The sequence below is a fragment of the Leiobunum rupestre genome, chromosome 9 (genome assembly GCF_980474605.1).
Source record: "Leiobunum rupestre chromosome 9, qqLeiRupe1.1.hap1, whole genome shotgun sequence".
Lineage (NCBI taxonomy): Eukaryota > Metazoa > Arthropoda > Arachnida > Opiliones > Sclerosomatidae > Leiobunum > Leiobunum rupestre.
The window spans coordinates 23112479-23130646 of record NC_143392.1 but is presented as its reverse complement, the minus strand read 5'-3'; the positions used below and the strand labels follow the sequence as shown (position 1 = coordinate 23130646).

Here is an 18168-nt window from a genome sequence, read left to right as displayed (position 1 = left end):
AATTAACTGTCCTACTAGAAGATCTTCAATTTTGTCCAGATGTCATAATACTAACTGAAACGTTTAAGATAGAAAATATTAATAAATTTAATTTAGATGGTTATTTTGTTTTATGTTCAGAGACCTATCTGAATAGAAATGACGGTGTCATAGACAATGTCTATGGACGGTGTGGTTATCTATTTAAAAGATGAACTTAAATTTGAACAGATTGATATCCAAATTTCGCGTGCAACAGTTCTATGTGTCGATATTACTTTAACTAATAATCAAGTATATAAAATAGTTGGAGTGTACAGATCACCTAATAATAATATTTATAGTTTTCTTAATGATATAATTGTGAAAATACCGCCATTATCAAACAATAATAATTTAATATGGATAGGAGATATATATATCGACATCCTCTCTAACGATACAGTGGGAAAATTGGAGAAAAAATCAACTAAGTATTGGGAAACCTCCCGCGTAGATTACGAAAAATTATTAGATAACTTAAAAAAAGAAAATTGGTCTACGGTTCTTCAAGAAAATGACACTAATGTAGCGGCTAATAAATTTGTATCCCTTTTTGGAAAATATATTGACCTATGTACTAGAAAATTTAAAACTAACATTGCTCATAAAAAATTGAAATTAAAACCATCGATCACTCAGGGTTTAATTACCGCTATAAGGAAAAGAGACAACATGGCTAAAAAACTAAAGAGTGAACCTTTTAATGAAGAATTAAGAAATAACTATAAAACATATAGAAATAAAATTACATCGCTGATAAAAACAGTAAAATATAATTACTTCAAAAATAAGATAGAAGAAAATAGCGGAGACTCTAAACTAATATCATAAGTTAATGAGGTATCATTAACTTATGCTAATATTTAAAACGATAAATGATGCCATGGTAAATAAAAAAAACAAGAATCAATAGTTAAACTAAATACTGATAATAATGTAATAGTAGTTAAAGACAACCCTATAGAAGCGGCAATTCTATTTAATAGATATTTTTCTTCAGTTGGACCAATACTAGCGAAGAAAATATTGGATAAGGGTCAAACTAATAATGAAAATGCAAATAATAACCCTAGTATTGTAAATCCTGAAAGCCTTTTTTTTAAACCCTGTATTCCGAAGGATATTGTAAATATAATTTCTTCGTTAAAAAACACCCATTCAAGAGGTATGGATGATATTAACTTTAAGACATTGAAAATGTGTAAAAATTCAATCGCGTTACCTCTCTCGCATGTTTTGAATATATCTATGTTAAATGGAATTTTCCCTGATTGTTTTAAAAATACTATAATAGTTCCTGTTTACAAAGAGGGGAAAAAAGACGCGTTGATAAACTATAGACCGATATCGTTAATAAGTAACGTATCAAAAATTTTTTAGAAATACATAAAACACCACTTAACAAGTTTTTTGGAGTATAATAATGTTTTATCAAAAAATAAATTTGGTTTTCGGAACGATCTAGGTACAAATGATATTATTCAGGAAGTAACTAATGTTCTTTATAAATCACTTGACCAAAATAAAAAAAACTATAGCAATTTTCTTGGATTTGAAAAAGGCGTTTGACACGGTGTCGCACGAAATTTTAATAAAAAAGCTAGGAAAGGTTGGTGTTAGGGGATTAGCCCTAAACTGGTTTAAAAGTTACTTATATAATCGATTTACTGTAGTCAAACTAAATAATATGTTCAGTGACTTATGCCCCCTAAGTTTTGGTATTCCTCAAGGAACTATCTTGGGCCCAATATTGTTTCTCATTTATGTAAATTAATTGTGTTTTGAAATTTTTAATGTTTAGGCTTAGTTTCTCTTTTCGATTTGATAGTCGCCAGCCAGATTTCCCGCACGGTACTGATGAGTTCCAAATAGAACGAAACCGGTCTACCGTTGGAATTTCTGGCTATTTTATTTATTTTTAATTTAGTTTATTACTCGAAGATCTATTTGATCCGAGTTTCGCGTTGCTCGAAGACCTATCGGTACGAGTTATTAGTAAGTTTTTAATTTTCTTCAAATTTGTTTAGGATTTAGCTATATTATCCCTTTTAATTATGGACTTATCTACTTTTTCGCGTATTTTATCATCCTTCTCATAGTCCATAGGTGGTTTCTTCTAACTTAACTTATCGTATATACTATTCTCCACCACACTCCCCCCTTTTCGGCTTTCCGTTGCTATACGCAACGCGTTTTGAAATTTTTAATGTTTAGGCTTAGTTTCTCTTTTCGATTTGATAGTCGCCAGCCAGATTTCCCGCACGGTACTGATGAGTTCCAAATAGAACGAAACCGGTCTACCGTTGGAATTTCTGGCTATTTTATTTATTTTTAATTTAGTTTATTACTCGAAGATCTATTTGATCCGAGTTTCGCGTTGCTCGAAGACCTATCGGTACGAGTTATTAGTAAGTTTTTAATTTTCTTCAAATTTGTTTAGGATTTAGCTATATTATCCCTTTTAATTATGGACTTATCTACTTTTTCGCGTATTTTATCATCCTTCTCATAGTCCATAGGTGGTTTCTTCTAACTTACAAATTGAAGGTCGCATATTATCTTTTGCTGATGATACGCTGATTTTGTGCCATGGTAATACCTGGGAGGAAGTTTACAATACTGCCCAAATGGCACTCAATCCAGTGTATAGAAACCTAGACGAGAATCTACTATCTCTCAATACTGATAAAACGAAATATCTATGTTTCTCAAATAGGCCTATACATAATATAGATGACTTAAACATTAAAATTCATGGTCCTAAAATTAATGATTCTTCGTGTAATGACTACTGTGTTGCAATAGAGAGAGTAGACAAGATTAAATATCTAGGTGTAGTTATAGATAATAGATTAAAATGAGATTCGCATATTGACACTATTATAAAAAAAATTACGCTTATGTTTATATAAATTAAGTGAATTAAAAAACTTCCTTCCATTACCTTGGTTAAGAACAGTTTATTTTGCCTTAGTACAATCAGTGTTGTCTTATGGTATCATTGGTTGGGGAGGGACGTTTAAAACGTTGATTGAATCCTTAGAAATAATACAAAGGAAAATTATACGTATTTGTTTAAAAAGGCATGGCCATGAACGTAATCTAAATTTGTATAAAGATTTCAATGTATTTTCGGCCAGACAACTGTACGCGAAATATATTTTAATCTATACTTTTAAAAACCAAGACAAATTAATTTCCGACAATATATACTATAATACCCGTTTTGTCTCTGATAAAAGCTTGGTTGTTGATAAAGTATCGAAATCTATAGGCCAAAGAAATTCCGCGTACTTAGGACCAAAACTGTATAACACTCTAGACCCTGATATTAAAAAGTGTACGTCCTTAGATATTTTTAAGAAAAAAATGTGTAAATGGTTAAAAGACCATGAATATGAGCATTTCTTAAATTTTTTCTAAATTCTTAATTTTTTCTAAATTCTTAATTTTTTCTAATTTGTTTTCTAATTAATGTAATATTTTTGAAATTGTAACTGTAGTTTTGTCTAATGTACGGAAAAATAATAATAGAATGTATAGACCAATTGAGAATAATTTACTATAATATGTATAACTACCGTTCCTTTCCAAAAGTAAAAATGAATATTTAATTGAAACTCCTACCACGATCAAGCGTTTGCTTCTGTGGATCGGGGGTGATGTATCACCAAAGTATTTTTGTACAAGTCCACCGCACAGAGGATGTCTCCTTCAGAGTGGCACGAGCAATCGTCCGTCAAAAGTCATACGCCCACGTAGTGTCACGCCCCAGGAGTAAAACCCCACGCAGGCCACCACTGTCGGCTGCGTCCGCTCCCGCGCCTCTGGGTCTTTTTTCGGCTGCTGATATTTCTCTGATACATCGTGGCCGCCGTTGTGGAAACATACGAAAAGATCCAGGGCACCCAGGAAAAACGGTCGGTCTTGAAATCCCTTGCGGCTTCTCTTACCGCCGGATTTTTGGACAAGTTCAACAGCAAATTGCCCCCTCGTGGTCAGGGCACTACCACTCAGGATGCCTTCACTTCACATCCTACTGGAGATGATTAGCGTCCTCCAGTGGAATGTAAACGGCGTTCGTTCTCGATTACCGGATCTCATTGACCTTCTCGGTGACTTACACCCCACTATTATCGCGCTTCAAGAAACTTTTCTCTCTCCAACGGATACCGTCAATCTTCATTTCGGCTGTTATGAACCCTTTCGTGCGGACAGGGTTGTCCGTCGCCCTTCGCCTTCCGGAGTTCGTGGTGGTGTTGCGACTCTCGTCGACAAGTCTCTTCCGGTAGTCCATCTACCCTCTCCAGCCTATAAATAAAATAGCCAGAAATTCCAACGGTAGACCGGTTTCGTTCTATTTGGAACTCATCAGTACCGTGCGGGAAATCTAGATTTAACAGTCGCCAGCCAGATTTCCCGCACGGTACTGATGAGTACCAAATAGAACGAAACCGGTCTACCGTTGGAATTTCTGGCTATTTTATTTATTTTTAATTTAGTTTATTACTCGAAGATCTATTTGATCCGAGTTTCGCGTTTGCTCGAAGACCTATTGGTACGAGTTATTAGTAAGTTTTTTTAAATTTTTTTAATATCTTCAAATTTGTTTAGGATTTAGCTATATTATCCCTTTTAATTATGGACTAATCTACTTTTTCGCGTATTTTATCATCATTATAAAGAACTCGACTTCGGCTTTTCGAACGGCACTCCTAGCGTTTGGCGGAGGGCATCATGCCTTCTCGTTGGAAACATGCTGTCTTGCACCTCATTCTGAAACCTGGGAAGCCCTCCCTCGATGCCGCGTCCTACCGCGCCATCTCTCTGCTTCCTAATCTTGGCAAAATTTACGAGAAGCTGGTTTTAGGAAGACTGGTCTGGTTCCTAGACCAGAACGCTGTTCTGCCTGCAGAGCAATCGGGTTTTCGACGTGGGCGTCGAGCGACCGACAATTCGATCTGCCTTGCTATGGCAGCCCAAGGCGCTCTCGCTACGAACAATCACTGCCTTGCGGTCTTCTTAGATCTGAAAGACGCTTTTGGCAGTGTTCACCACCAGGCGCTGCTCTACACACTCCAACGCCGGGGTCTTACCAGCAATCTTCTTCGTTGGGTGGAAGACTTCCTCAAGGATAGGACCTATCAGGTCAGGGTCAATGGTGCGCTCTCAGCCACTTACCTCGTCACGAAAGGCGTTCCTCAGGGCAGCTCGATAAGCCTCATCCTCTTCACTGTAATGTTGGACGGGATTCCTCAACTATGCCAGAGACATGTTTCCCAAGGGGAACACGCCGACGATATTGCGGCCTGGGTCTGTGGCCAAGCCCTTCGCGCCTTATACGGCTCCATGCAGCAATCGCTTGATCACATCGCGGAGTACGGTGCACGCTGGGGTCTCAACTTTCAGCGATTCAAGTGCCAGTTTATGCTTTTCTCAAAGGAGACTACCATCCCAGGCGATCTCACTCTCAGTCTCGATGGCACTCCCTTAACCAAAGTCCACTCGTATCGGTACCTTGGTGGTATTTTCGACGAAAGACTCACATGGAAGCCTCACGTCGAGGCTCTAGCCTCCTCTTCTCTCAAGCGCCTCAATCTTCTGCGTACTGTCTCAGCGACCGGTTGGGGTACCAGTAGAGGCGTGCTAAGGCTTTTGTACACCCACCTCATTCGCTCCAGGATGGATTATTCCAGCCCCCTCTATGCGTCCGCAGCCGCTCCTCTGCTCGCCTCTTTGGACAAAGTCCAAAACGCTGCTCTACGGGTCATCCTTGGTGTGCCACGGTATACACCCATTGTCCTGATGGAAGCTGAGGCCGCAATTCCACCGCTGAGTTTTCGTTGCACTCTTTTGGACCTCCATACACTTGCTCCATGTGGCGCAGCGGATACCCCGGCCTTTTATCTGGAGGTAATGGAACATCGCTTCGCCCCGGATCGGCTTCCTTTTCTGCTCCGGGCGTGGAACTTGGCTAGGGAACACAATCTCTCCTGGCTCTTTCATTTATCCAGGGGTCATCTTCATCCCACGTCCACTCCTCCTTGGGAACCTCCCAAGGTGACGGTCATCTCCCGTTGGCTAACTACTCGAAAAGGTGACCTCTGCTCGGACGCGCTGCGACAGTTGTTCCTTGCGACGCTTGACATCTACGCCAAAGACGCTACGGTTATTTACACTGACGGGTCTCTCACCCCGGACTCCGGAGTCGGGGGTGCCGCCTTCGCCATTCCTTCTCTCGGGGTCGGTGCTCGGTCTTTGGTGGATCCCGGCCATCCCATCAACTGGATAGAGCTGCTGGCCATTCAATTGGCACCTTCGTATGCCTCCGCTCATCTTGCAAGTTCAATAGTCCTCTGCTCCGACTCCAAAAGCGCGCTTACGATGTTACATACGCGTTCAAATGATCCGGTAATCAACGCTATTCATGACTTATGCGACGGGTACTCCTACTCAGTGTAGCGGGTAATGAAACGGCGAACGGTCTCGCGGCCGTCACCAGTCTTCCGCGCCCCTCCAAGGTGGACTTTTTCCTCCCGGCTACGCTCTCCGAATTGAAATCTGTGTGTAGTAAAGTGGTTACCAGTGCTTGGTGGGATTCCTGGCAGACCCGTGCCACCTCCTACGCGCTCAGGGAGGCGAAGCCTAATCCGGGCTCTCGCGAGATTATGCGGCTTCAGCTCCCCAGGCGGGATGACACTCTTTTGGCGCGTCTCGGCTGCGGACGCCTTCCCACGAAAGTGACTCTCTTCCGCTTTAATTTGAGTAGCTCGGATTCTTGTTCGAAGTGCGGGACGGTAGATACCACGGAGCACATTCTCTTCACCTGTCCATCCCAAGTTGCAGCATGGCGAGGTCTTCTTCGTAGTCTAAATAAGAGGGCTATTACTGTTTGTTAATTTTCTATTTGTTTTATTTTGAATCTGGTGCGCTTGGTGTGAAGGCTCATTGCTATATACACCAACTATATCCATACTCGTTATTCTGTTCCCGCCCCGCCGGAAACGTGAATTGGTCTATTATCGTCTACTTCGGGTACGTTTTCGTAGATGTCGGTATTGTCGCTATCGCGAGTTTAATATTAGAAGTGGCTCACTCTGCCAAAGGGTGTGGAATTTGGGAAATTGGGTGTAAAAGCGTTTTTCGGCATTTATCACGAATTTTTTCATTTAATTTGCCATATTTCGGTAAGCATTTTTAAAAATGATTTATTAAAATAAATTTAATTAGGACGCTCTCGTTTTCTAACCGTTATCACTTGGTACTAATTTATCATCTAAAAATATAAAGTAAAATTTGGCAAAGTTATACAGTTGCATCCTATTTAAAGTCCCGTGTTAAATCATCTACTTTGCTATTTCTCCATTTTGTGTTTTTTTACATTGATTTAAGAATTTTTTAAGGTAAATTAAATTTAAAAATTAATTAGAGGGGTTTGTGTTAGATACAATCTATATGTGACAAACTTGTGTCATGATCTATATTTATAGAGCTCAAGGTTTTCCTTACCTGATAGGCTTATACATGTAAATGTACTAGGATGGATTTAGTGCCTTAAAAATGTACCTGCAAATTTATAACACTTTATGCAATTTGCCTGATTTAGTAAATGGCAGCAATGGCAGGAGGTGGTTTTCCAGATAGTCACACAACAACTACTACAGTAACATCATCTTCAACCCGAGTTACCACAAATCTCAGATTTGACAAGACGTATGTACGAACAATACCTGGAATACTTAAAATTGCGCAAGTGGTCAGTATCAGATGTTCAAATTTAGCGCTTACTTGTACTATAATAACAATATTTACAGGTTCTCAGTTTAATCGCATTCATATGTGTCGAATTGGGGGGCTGCTATTATTGCTCCCAAAAGAATTGGTTTGGTTTCGTGTCCATGACCGCTTTCTGGGTTACGTTAACCTTACTGGGTTTCTATTTATTTCATATCATAGAGAAACTTCATATGATTCCATGGCTCCTAATTGTAAGTTCCTTCCATTTCAATGTTTACGCACCAACCAGACATTTTTAATCTTATCTTTTTTTATAAAGGAATTCGGTTACTGCGCTACGTGGGTCTTGTTCTTTTTGATCGCGTCTTTAGTAGTCTCCGTTCATGGTGGAGTTGAACATTCGTGGGCAGCTGGCGGTGTAAGTAATTTTGTCTTTTTTTTACAAATACAAAAATTTATAATAATGTGTCAACGTATTTGTAGTTCTTTGGTTTTGTAGCCATGGTTCTGTACGGTGTCGATGCCTTTTTAAAATTCAGGGCTTGGAGAAATGGCGAAATAGCTCAAGGTGATAGGACTGTAACCACTAGCACATCAAAAGCGGCGTCTCCAACTTCACCGACATATCCAGCCTACTAATTGGTAATTTTTCAATTATCAACCTTTTGTAATGGCTACTAAAATGGTCTGGACTCAATTCAGTTTTTGAGGCCAATACAACATCTCATCATCAAAAATCTTTGCTGCTTTCAAGTAAAATGTATAATAAATGTGGAACGAATCTCGACAAAGCCGCACTTTGATAACATCTTTATAATAAAGCTTTGTGCGACAAAATTATTGTTTATAAATGTTCTTTTTTTCCTGTGGTTGTTGTTGGAACGTTTTTGGACTTTGGTGGAAAGAAAAACTGCATAATTAGTCATGCGCAAGATTTGATTTTTTATCTTTTAAATAAATCTCATAATAAATTTATTGGAGAAAATGCCCCCCTTTTAAAATAATGTTAATTTTCTTTAAAATAATATTTGAACTTTCTAACCTCTGGGTACTCTATTAAATAATTATGCAGCGACTAAATTTATTACTTTAGTACAATTAATGTACACCTTTAAAGAGAGAACTTAGTTGGCTCTTGAAAAAAAATGGGTAAAGGGTAGTGCCAAATTTGGGTTTATTTTAAAGAATTTTGATCAGATAATCCTTGCTATGTTTATTTATTTCTGGAGTGTAAAATTTTATAGATCTGATTTTATTTCAATAAATACGATTTAAAGTTAAACAATTCATTGTTATAAGATATGATTTATTATAATACCGGTGTTAACGCTGATAAATTTGAATATTTCTGTTTCTCAACATTAGCTCAAGCGTTAGCTTGATACCTAAATGTTTGTATCGTGCAAATGTGCCTGCTGTAAAAGGGGATTTGTTGACATTGGTGGGAAAATAATATTAATGTAGTACAAAAACTAATATAGATTTAATCAAAAAGTTATCAGTAAAAACGATAGATATCGTTACTTGTATATGTTAGATGGATTAAAAAAATGTGTTAGGATGTAGAGATGGTGAGAAATATGATCCTAATTTATTGATAAAACATTTTCAATGTGACTGCTGATAAGATACTTAAATGGATTTTGAAATTAATCGTTAATGTTGGACCAAAATATATCACAGATCGATATATATATTAACTAATGTACTCACTATCAGCCGGTTGCCCCGGCTGTGTCAACTTAAATGAAACTTATCCAAGTTGGTACATTTAAAAATATCAAAGCGCTCTGCCTTAGTCGAGAGAGACCCGTAGTTGGTTTGATATGGTGTGCCGTGTCATTTTTCGCGTACTTAGAACGCATGTTGCTAAAAATTCACTTCTTTTTTTGCAATATTGATACATTTTTCACACCCTTGCCTTTATCGATGCAAATTAATGAATCTCATGGTTTGGTTGTTAAATATTTCAAATAAAAAATACTGCCTAAGATATGTATTCCAATATCATACATTCCTTTAGAATCTGGCTTTTCAGTTAGATTTCTAATTGGATTGATGAGAATGGCCCTTCTTCTTCTGGCTAAAAGTGTGTTTTTTTTATTAATTTGATATTATATTCTCCTTAAATTTATAAATTAATTTTAATTGTATTAATAAGTATTAAATCAAACATCAAATTTCATTAGTAGGCCAGTAAACTAATGAAAAATGTTTTAAAATATAATCGAAAATTTTTTCACATTCAATCTCAAGAAAACCAAGTTTTTGACTTGTGTAAAAAAACGAAAGTTATTGTTATCGGATTTAGCTATTTTTTACATACAAAAACTTACACCTTTTTACAAATATCAAATTTAAATATAATATTTCGCACCTCTCATTTACACGTTTTAAATCGCCCATAAATTCCATCAATATTTCATTTTATAATATTCGCTTTTTTGCTAAACCCCCATTATTTAAAACATAACAAAGCTGGGTGGATTGTTTGATAATTTATAAATATAAATATATTTTAAAAGTATTGGCAATTTTATTAGTTTTATAAACTAAATAACTAAAAATACTAACTCTATTTTAAAATTTATACGTAACAATATTAAAATAACGCAAAGGCGTAATATTATATATTTACATACAGTTGTTTTGGTAAAGGCAAAGGATTTTAATTTAAGAACAAAAATCAAATTGAAGAAAAATATTAAACACTTGTAAGGGGGTTTTGAATGATAAAAATATACATCTTATAGAAACGTGTACAACGTACTATTTTACTGAATGTTTTAACATTTATTGATTATAGAGGAAATGTAAGAAAAAAATGTAAAATTTGTTTGATAATTTCATTAAAAAGTGGAAAACGCAAGTTATGGTATTATTTGCGTCCCTGTGTATAATTTTTTTTCCATTAATTAAAATTGTTTATACGAAGTTACTTAGAAAAAATTTACATGTAAGGAAAACAAATGGTGTTTAAAATGGTTTCACTGGTTAAAATTTTTGGAAATCATTAAGTCATGGGGGAAATAACATGTATTTATTAAATATGCAAATTTAACCACGTATCTTTGTGTCATGAATTTTTTTAAACTAGCATATTGGACCTAAAAAAATTCTTGTTAAGCCTTTCCCACTAATATATTTAAATAAAATAAAAATGATCGAATTTCTGCCTTTCTGGCATAATGAACCGTAGACCCCTGATATTCTGGAATTACGTCACATTTCCACCGTCTCCCGCATCCCAAAATAACATTGAGTTTCCTTGGCCAAGTTTCTAAATTAGCAATACGGGTACAGGATATCGGCCCCGGAAAGACTATTTTGAACTTTAAAACGGTGCCTACTTAAATTTCAATTTATTTAAATTTCCTATTTTAGTATTGGACTGTAAAGAGCATGTTTTGGGTCTTTGATGATGACGATGGACAGTGTTCTTATTTGTTTATCTTTTAACTCTATGTGCTATAGTTTGGGTGGCTAACACCATTATTTTATAATAGAGAGGTTAAACCGAAGGGACTATGAACGTTCATGTTTATGGTGGATCAACGAATTTCGAATTGCTTCCATCAGCAGGCTTAACAGAAGCTAGGGATGATTGGCGTAATGTTTAAAATAAGCAGACGACTAGTTGAGCTAGTTCATACTCCCTTTAAAGGGAATAGAACCTCCAACCATGGACTAACAAAACGTTTTGTTAGTCCATGCTCCAACGCGTTCTTTATGGAAGACGACCCCATCAATTTCCTTTATTCCCTTCACAATCAGCGATTATCAGCGCCGCAGGTGTGAAAAGCCATGGGAGGCAGCGGACAATATTGGAACCCTAGCTCGGAGGGCGACAGAAATACCAGAGGTTATATTCCCTTTAAAGGAACTTCGGAATGCTCTAAAAGCATATTTGTGGAAACCTAAACGCTCCCGTTGAAACGTCGAACGCTTAGCCTCTATGATTTTAAGGACGGAGTAGGTTTTTTCTTTTCACTTAATGTTCCGGTATTTCGGAGTAGGGTAAGAAGAGTAAGGCTATGACGTCATTTTACTCCGATTCTGCATAGTTCGAGTCGGAGTAAAAACGTTTTTCGAAAATGGCTGCCTGTGGCCTTTTTAGCAGATAAATTCTGGCTAGCAGACGACAAAATCAGATTGACTCCTTTACACCTTTTCAGAAGCAGTGAAAAGTGTAGCCCTGATACTCCGGAACAAGCGAATAGTTTATGGGCCGGAGTAATTATCATCCCAGGAACAGGCGAAAAGAAACCACCTTATGCCGGTAATTAAGAGTGAAATGTTTTCATCCTACGAGTTTTGAGTAGAGGGTTGATAATTCAAGGTCGAATCAATTAATCGTAATCGATGGAAATTAAAAACTGGTCACCTGCAAAAAACCCTTGCTTTGAGCTTTTTTCAGATCTGAGATTAGTGTATGGGTTCCGTTGAAGCAATGGCGTAGGTAAGATGGGAGAGTTAAGTGTAACTTTGACCGTACTAAAGTTTATCCCCTTCTATTTCCACCGAGGGGCTAACCACTCTGAGAATCTGTACACCGATTACATAAATATGAAAATGAGTACAGCCTTTGGTAGTGCTAAATCTGTACTCACTTACGTACACCGATTACGGGGAGTGATCAGCCCCTCGATTTCCACCCCCCCCCCCCTCTGAAATTTTACATAGGCTAACCCAACTTGACGAATCTTTGGTTACATCACTTTAAAAATATTTCTTAGCTGTTTCTAAAGACCAACTATATAAAACCATTAGATAATATTTTTACTATGGATAATTAGAAAAATTTTACATCATTATTTCTGTAAAGGGAATATAACCTTTAGTAGTACCATAAGTCTATTATATTGTTCGATAAGTTTATCACGGAGCGACGTCATCACAAGAAGACAATCTCCCCCTAGCGCTGTCTGTTTTGTGAATAGCTATCAATAAAACTTTTGCATGTGAAGAATAGGAAGTGTCACACTTATGTAACAATATTATACACTTATGGTATTGCTGTAGTCCCCCCCAATGGTTTCCAATGCTGGCCGCTCTCTCCTTTGGCTCTTTATATTTTCGGCGCTGCACTTAGTGGTTTGTTGCTGAGGTAATCCGTAAATTTTTTGGGGCTTTCCGCATATAACGCATCATAAGTTATATTCCCTTGAAAGAAAAATGATTACGTCACGCAAAACCAGATATTTATGCCATAATATCTATCTATGTAATGAAGGTCATGTTAGTTTTTAATTACTTTATTCGTAATTTTTATCCGCAACGCTCATTTCGTCTAAGATTTAACATACAGTGATGTTTGACCTTAATTATCTCGGTGCGTGCTCAGGGACGTTATTTGGGTGGGTGCTTTGTCCCCCCCCCCCCCCAAATTTTTATGAGATAAAAAAGGTCACGAATTTTTCTAATACCCACTCAGAATCGGAAGTACAAGAAATATCTTGGGAAAATGTTTTGTTCTGTCTATTATCCTGAAAATCAGTAGCAATTATGCAATAGCTATTACGATTAAAAATCCTAAACACATTATATTTGACGCGTTTTTGCATTTTAATTTTTTCGTGCTTGGACTAATTAATATAGAAGGTTTCACAAAGATGTTTGAAAAACAGGGTTAGCGTCTATTGTTCTTCAAACATGGTCGCTGCTTGTGGCACCTTGGCACTCACGCAGTCACTGTTACACATATTGTTTCTGATAGAGGGATGGAAATAACAGTGTTTTGCGTTTGCTAAACAAATTCAGTAGCACAGAACGTTCCTATATTAATTGTCAAAGTTTTGGAATCTTACTCGATCATGCAGGGTCAAAATTTACGGAAAAGTGTATTTATTTGATTGATTCTAAAATGCTTGACTTGGAATATCTACAAAAATTTTCATTACTATTCGTATTTTTGCAAAACATTTCTGGCCCAACACGTGTTGGCCAACAAACGCTTTTGTTGGACAAGATTTGAAAAAGGGCCGGTTTTTCTAGCCTCACCAACCAATTAATTGGGCAAACATGCTGCCTTTTTTAAGTCGAATCGCCTATAATGGAGCTCCACTCTAATAATATCATTATAGACCTCTAAATGATTATTTACGGTGGAGGCAATACGGAATTCAAGTACTTAAGAATGTGGGACTACAGAGATTCTAAACCCCTGCCCTTCATCTACCCTTTGTAGCAAAAGTTCGTCTGCTTTCGATTAATTTATACCACTTGAAGCCGCTACGCGCAGTGTAATCTGGTGACCCATTTTGCCCCACCCCTTGAGATTTTACCAGAGGCTAAATCTATTGTTTCATATTCTTAGCAGTGGCGTAACTATAGGAAAATTGGACACCAATGCAAAATGGGTAAATGAGCCCCTTATTACTTACTTCACCGATAGTTTACACCATCGTGGCATACGGCTGAGCTTGTGGTCCCTAGGCGTAAGAACGTTCTAGAAGTTGGAGGGGGCAAAGATAAACGAAAAGGGGTCTGGAGAATGGTTTGGAATTTTTAATGGAGTGTAGCTTCTTCTAATGCATGTCCCCCCCCCCCCCCGGTTCCTACGCCCCTGGTGGATCCCAATAAATAACGCTGACGCCAAAGCAACACATTGGGTACATTAGTTACGTCCCTGATTCTTAGGTACCTTGATACCACGTTGTGTTCAGTTGTGGCTTGTTCGCCTCAATATCCGTATATCTGAACATAAAATCGCAGGCCTTTTTAATTTACCGTAATCCCTCTTCATTCGGTGTTACCTATAAATATCTTAGTCGCTAACCGGATTATAACCATGACGACGCTTATCTTCAATGGCGATGGCTGCACAGACGCCTTATCATCAATTACTCAGAACGATTGCATTCGCATCCTAACTTATCGCGTCCTGTTTGGAAAATGTAACATTGAAAGTTTCCGTCTACGATTTAAATCGAACTACTGGCGGATCGCGTCTCCGTCCAATTTTCTTCAAATTCGAACATTTTCAATTACATAAACGTGAAATTATATTAAATCATGGACCCGGCTAACCCACCGGCGGTCAGGACCACCACAACTACCACCACCACCAGCGCCAATGTTGCCATCCGCTTCGACAAAGCGTACATTGAGACACCGCCCGGTATGATAAAGATTGCGCAAACCGTGAGTTTTAATATACCTAGAAGTAGTGTTGTAAGTCGGAAAATTTTCCGTATTTTTCCGAAAAAAATAAAAAAAAGTTTTCATTTCATGATTAGTCTAATATATTGTTTGCAAATTTAAATAAAGCGGAATTTTCTGGAATTTTTTCCGCATTTTATTTTTTCCGGAAAATTAACAACACAACCTAGAAGTATATAATTTATCTGTTAGTGAGAAGGATTCATCTCCTTATACTGCAATTGCTACTTATAAAACTATTACATAGTTGATAAATAAATAGATTTTCACAAGCTTGAGCAGAACTGCCTCAAGCCTGTGAACTTGATATTATATACTTCTGATATGACTTGAAATTGATCTAGCTAACGTAATGTGTTTATTTTCTGTAAATTTTAAGGTGGTGAATTTCATAGCGATGGTATGCATCGCGTCAACGTATTATTGCTATCATTGCCCTAGAAAGTCTTGGTTTTTGTTCGTTTCCGTGACGGCCTTCTTGATCACTTTGAATCTTTTTTTCCTCTATATATTTCACGTAATCGAAAGAATGTACAAAATTCCGTGGCTTGTAGTGGTAAGATTTATCGATTATTTAAAGGGAGTATCAAGAGATTTGAAAATGGGGGTAGTTATTGGGGGCAGTCACTTAAATTAAAATGCCCATTTCACACTCAGCCAAATCGGCACTCCAATCTTCACATACAACAGTTTTACTGAGAGCTCTTCCCAAGACAGACTGGCTTCGTCGCCGTTTTGCGTCCACTTGCTAACGCGTCACACGTAGCCTTTGACAGGGAGATTTTCTTCTTGTGGTGACGTCACTCCGTTACTAGCTCTTAGTAAAATATTCCCTAAAATGACAAACTTGTGGAACAATATAACCTAACTACCTGTTTAAATAGTGAGGTGTTTTGCAAAAATCGGATTTGATTAAGCATTTTGAATGAGGTAGAAAATATGGATTTTTACCCTAAAAACCAATCGTCAGCGACCCTAACGGCAAAAACGAGGAATTCGTTGATCCGCCATCAAACTTTCCACTTTATACTCCCTTCAAGAATGACTATGTTTAGACCATTTTAATCGTTTCTCGAAAAGTGAGCCCCTTCTTTGTATGGCCGCGAATCCCCTCAACATTGTCATTCTAAGTATTGCTCCTTTTAACTATAGCACGAAAAGTTTTAAAATTCTTGGACATTCCTTCAGGAAATGATATACTGCGCTATTTGCTGTCTCAATTACTTTCTGGCATCTTTGCTACTGATACTTCAGTATCATTGGCAAACAGCTTGGACAATCGGAGGGGTTGGTATCTTCGTACTGATTGTAAAGTAGATTCCGATGTAACCCACCCTTGTGTGTTTCTTAGATCTTTGGATTCATAGCCACCTTCCTTTACGGGGTTGACTTTGTTTTGAAATACAAAGCTTGGAGGAACGGAGCGGTCGCCCAAGGTCAAAGAATAGTTACGGTCACTCAAACGTATCCACCTTACTAAAAGATGCTTTCAAATTAAGTTACTACGAATGCAGCTTCTGAGTGCAACGGAATCTTCACTCCAAAAGCGCGTGTTATGTATTTATTAGGACTCGAAGCATTGAAAGATGATCTATTGTACGTGTTTCTGATGTCATTTTGTAATAAAAATTGGGACGTTACTTGATTTTACGCTCATTGCAATATTCTTGAAAGCCTGCCAAAAATCCATTGTTAGATTGGTGGGGTGGTCGATTGATTGAAGTGGTGTGGCCATGGCAGACTGGTTACTGGTTAGCACTTTCGAATCACAGCAAGAGGAGCTGAGTTCGATCCCAGCTTGTGGCACTGTGCTAAAACTCGGAACCCCACCTCCCGCGTAGAGTTTTCAAGTTATCTCTGTACTGATTAAAGGAGTTTTCAAATTCCATAAAAACTTATTGAGATTAACGTTAATAGTAAGTAGGCTCAAGTGGCATGAATTGCTTGCCACCTTCCTCCTGCGCGTTGTAACCCGGCCACCTGAATTAATGGCATTGGAAGTCGCTAGTTGACTTTAGCCTAAGGTGGTGCAACGAGTATTAGCTGATTATTATAAGATTAACTATGGCCATTTAAGTAGAAATTAGTGCTATTGTGGGAGGATGTCAAATTCAATAAAATAGTGTCATAGGACCCAGGGTACTTAATATATATATTCATTTTCGTTCACAGTCTGTACTAATTTTACTAATTTTTCTTAGTTGTTGATATTTTAAGTGTAGGGAGCTGTTGGTTCACGTGGCATGAAGGGCTTTCCACCAGTGCACCCTCCACCGCATTGTAACCCCATAGTAACCTGGCCCCCTGCTTTAAGGCCATTAAAAGTAGCCTAGCTAATAATATCAATGTTAAGAAGTATACAATATATCTCTTACGAGATAAGTATCTTCTTATGTTACCTCATATACCTTCGTAGGTCTGGTACAGTTTTCGATGGGCGTTATTTCTCCGTCCAACTGCGGAAGCATATACACCCCATCACTGCTCAAAAATTCACTCGTGTATTAGTCCGCCGAATGATGTAAGTTATAGAAAGGCACTATACGATGTATTTCGGCTTGCACTATATTTTTTAAATAAATAAAGTTTTTGAAAAATAAGCAAGAGCCTGCGAAAGTACGTGTTTCAAGCCAATACCATTAGCAGTATCGGTAGATGAATACTTATCTCCAGTGCCGTCTTTCCCATTGGGCAAAAAGGGCACTGCCCTAGGGCCCCAAGATTCTGGAGGGCCCCATTTTTCAAATTGTGAATTTCAAAAGAAATTTTTATCACAAAAAATGTTTTTAACATTGCTCGTATTTAGTCACGTGTATAGACAGGGTAAATATAAAACGAATAAAGACTTTTGGTTGTTGGTATTTTAAATTCAGCATAAGCTTCTTCTTCAGTAACCTTAAGTAGGACAAGTGAAACTATTTGAACCGATAGTGGTAGATTAGAGCGACGATGGACTGGAGGTTAGAAACTTGGGTGGAGTTACAGGGGATCGCCCATAGCTTTGCTCAGGGGCCTCCAATTAGGTAAAGACGGCCCTGCTTATCTCGTAAGATATATATTATATACTTCCTGAATTGTGTAAATATATTTCTTCTAATAGTCGGTTTCAACACAAATCCTTTAAAAAAAGTGACCAAGGTATGATATCCGTACACAAACTGTTTACTTACCTTGGGAACTTCCATTTATCGATTACCGAGATACCTATATGCCGCTTTCTTCTTTGCCGAAGCAGCCAAGACCAAAAGT

General features: G+C 37.6%; 2 protein-coding genes across 3 annotated transcripts; both read left to right on the top strand.

The window, feature by feature from the left end:
- Positions 1-7046: 7046 nt before the first annotated feature.
- Positions 7047-10745, top strand: LOC149926894 (CKLF-like MARVEL transmembrane domain-containing protein 4). 2 transcript variants are annotated; one of them, XM_090159071.1, is made up of 6 exons: positions 7047-7208; positions 7628-7777; positions 7836-8009; positions 8078-8176; positions 8242-8400; positions 8461-10667. In XM_090159071.1, the coding sequence occupies exons 2-5, from the start codon at positions 7631-7633 to the stop codon at positions 8395-8397; spliced, it is 576 nt and encodes a 191-aa protein (XP_090015197.1). In that variant the 5' UTR covers positions 7047-7208; positions 7628-7630; the 3' UTR covers positions 8398-8400; positions 8461-10667. The 2 variants fall into 2 exon arrangements, with proteins under 2 accessions (XP_090015197.1, XP_090015198.1); XM_090159072.1 differs by lacking the exon at positions 7047-7208 and adding an exon at positions 7291-7424 and having other exon boundaries at positions 8461-10745.
- A 3872-nt stretch (positions 10746-14617) lies between these two features.
- On the top strand, positions 14618-16570 carry LOC149926893 (plasmolipin-like). Its single transcript, XM_090158794.1, has 4 exons — positions 14618-14901; positions 15299-15475; positions 16108-16206; positions 16271-16570. Exons 1-4 carry the CDS (start codon positions 14773-14775, stop codon positions 16397-16399), a joined length of 534 nt encoding a protein of 177 aa, XP_090014920.1. The 5' UTR covers positions 14618-14772; the 3' UTR covers positions 16400-16570.
- Positions 16571-18168: the final 1598 nt, after the last annotated feature.

Bases quoted from the DNA above. Each gene is read 5' to 3' on its own strand.
- LOC149926894 (XM_090159072.1), top strand. From the start codon at position 7,631: ATGGCAGCAATGGCAGGAGGTGGTTTTCCAGATAGTCACACAACAACT. The intron at 8,010-8,077 runs GTAAGTTCCTTC...TTTTTTATAAAG, and splicing joins TGATTCCATGGCTCCTAATT to GAATTCGGTTACTGCGCTAC. The intron at 8,177-8,241 runs GTAAGTAATTTT...ACGTATTTGTAG, and splicing joins ATTCGTGGGCAGCTGGCGGT to TTCTTTGGTTTTGTAGCCAT.
- LOC149926893 (XM_090158794.1), top strand. From the start codon at position 14,773: ATGGACCCGGCTAACCCACCGGCGGTCAGGACCACCACAACTACCACC. The intron at 15,476-16,107 runs GTAAGATTTATC...ACATTCCTTCAG, and splicing joins AAATTCCGTGGCTTGTAGTG to GAAATGATATACTGCGCTAT. The intron at 16,207-16,270 runs GTTGGTATCTTC...TGTGTTTCTTAG, and splicing joins CAGCTTGGACAATCGGAGGG to ATCTTTGGATTCATAGCCAC.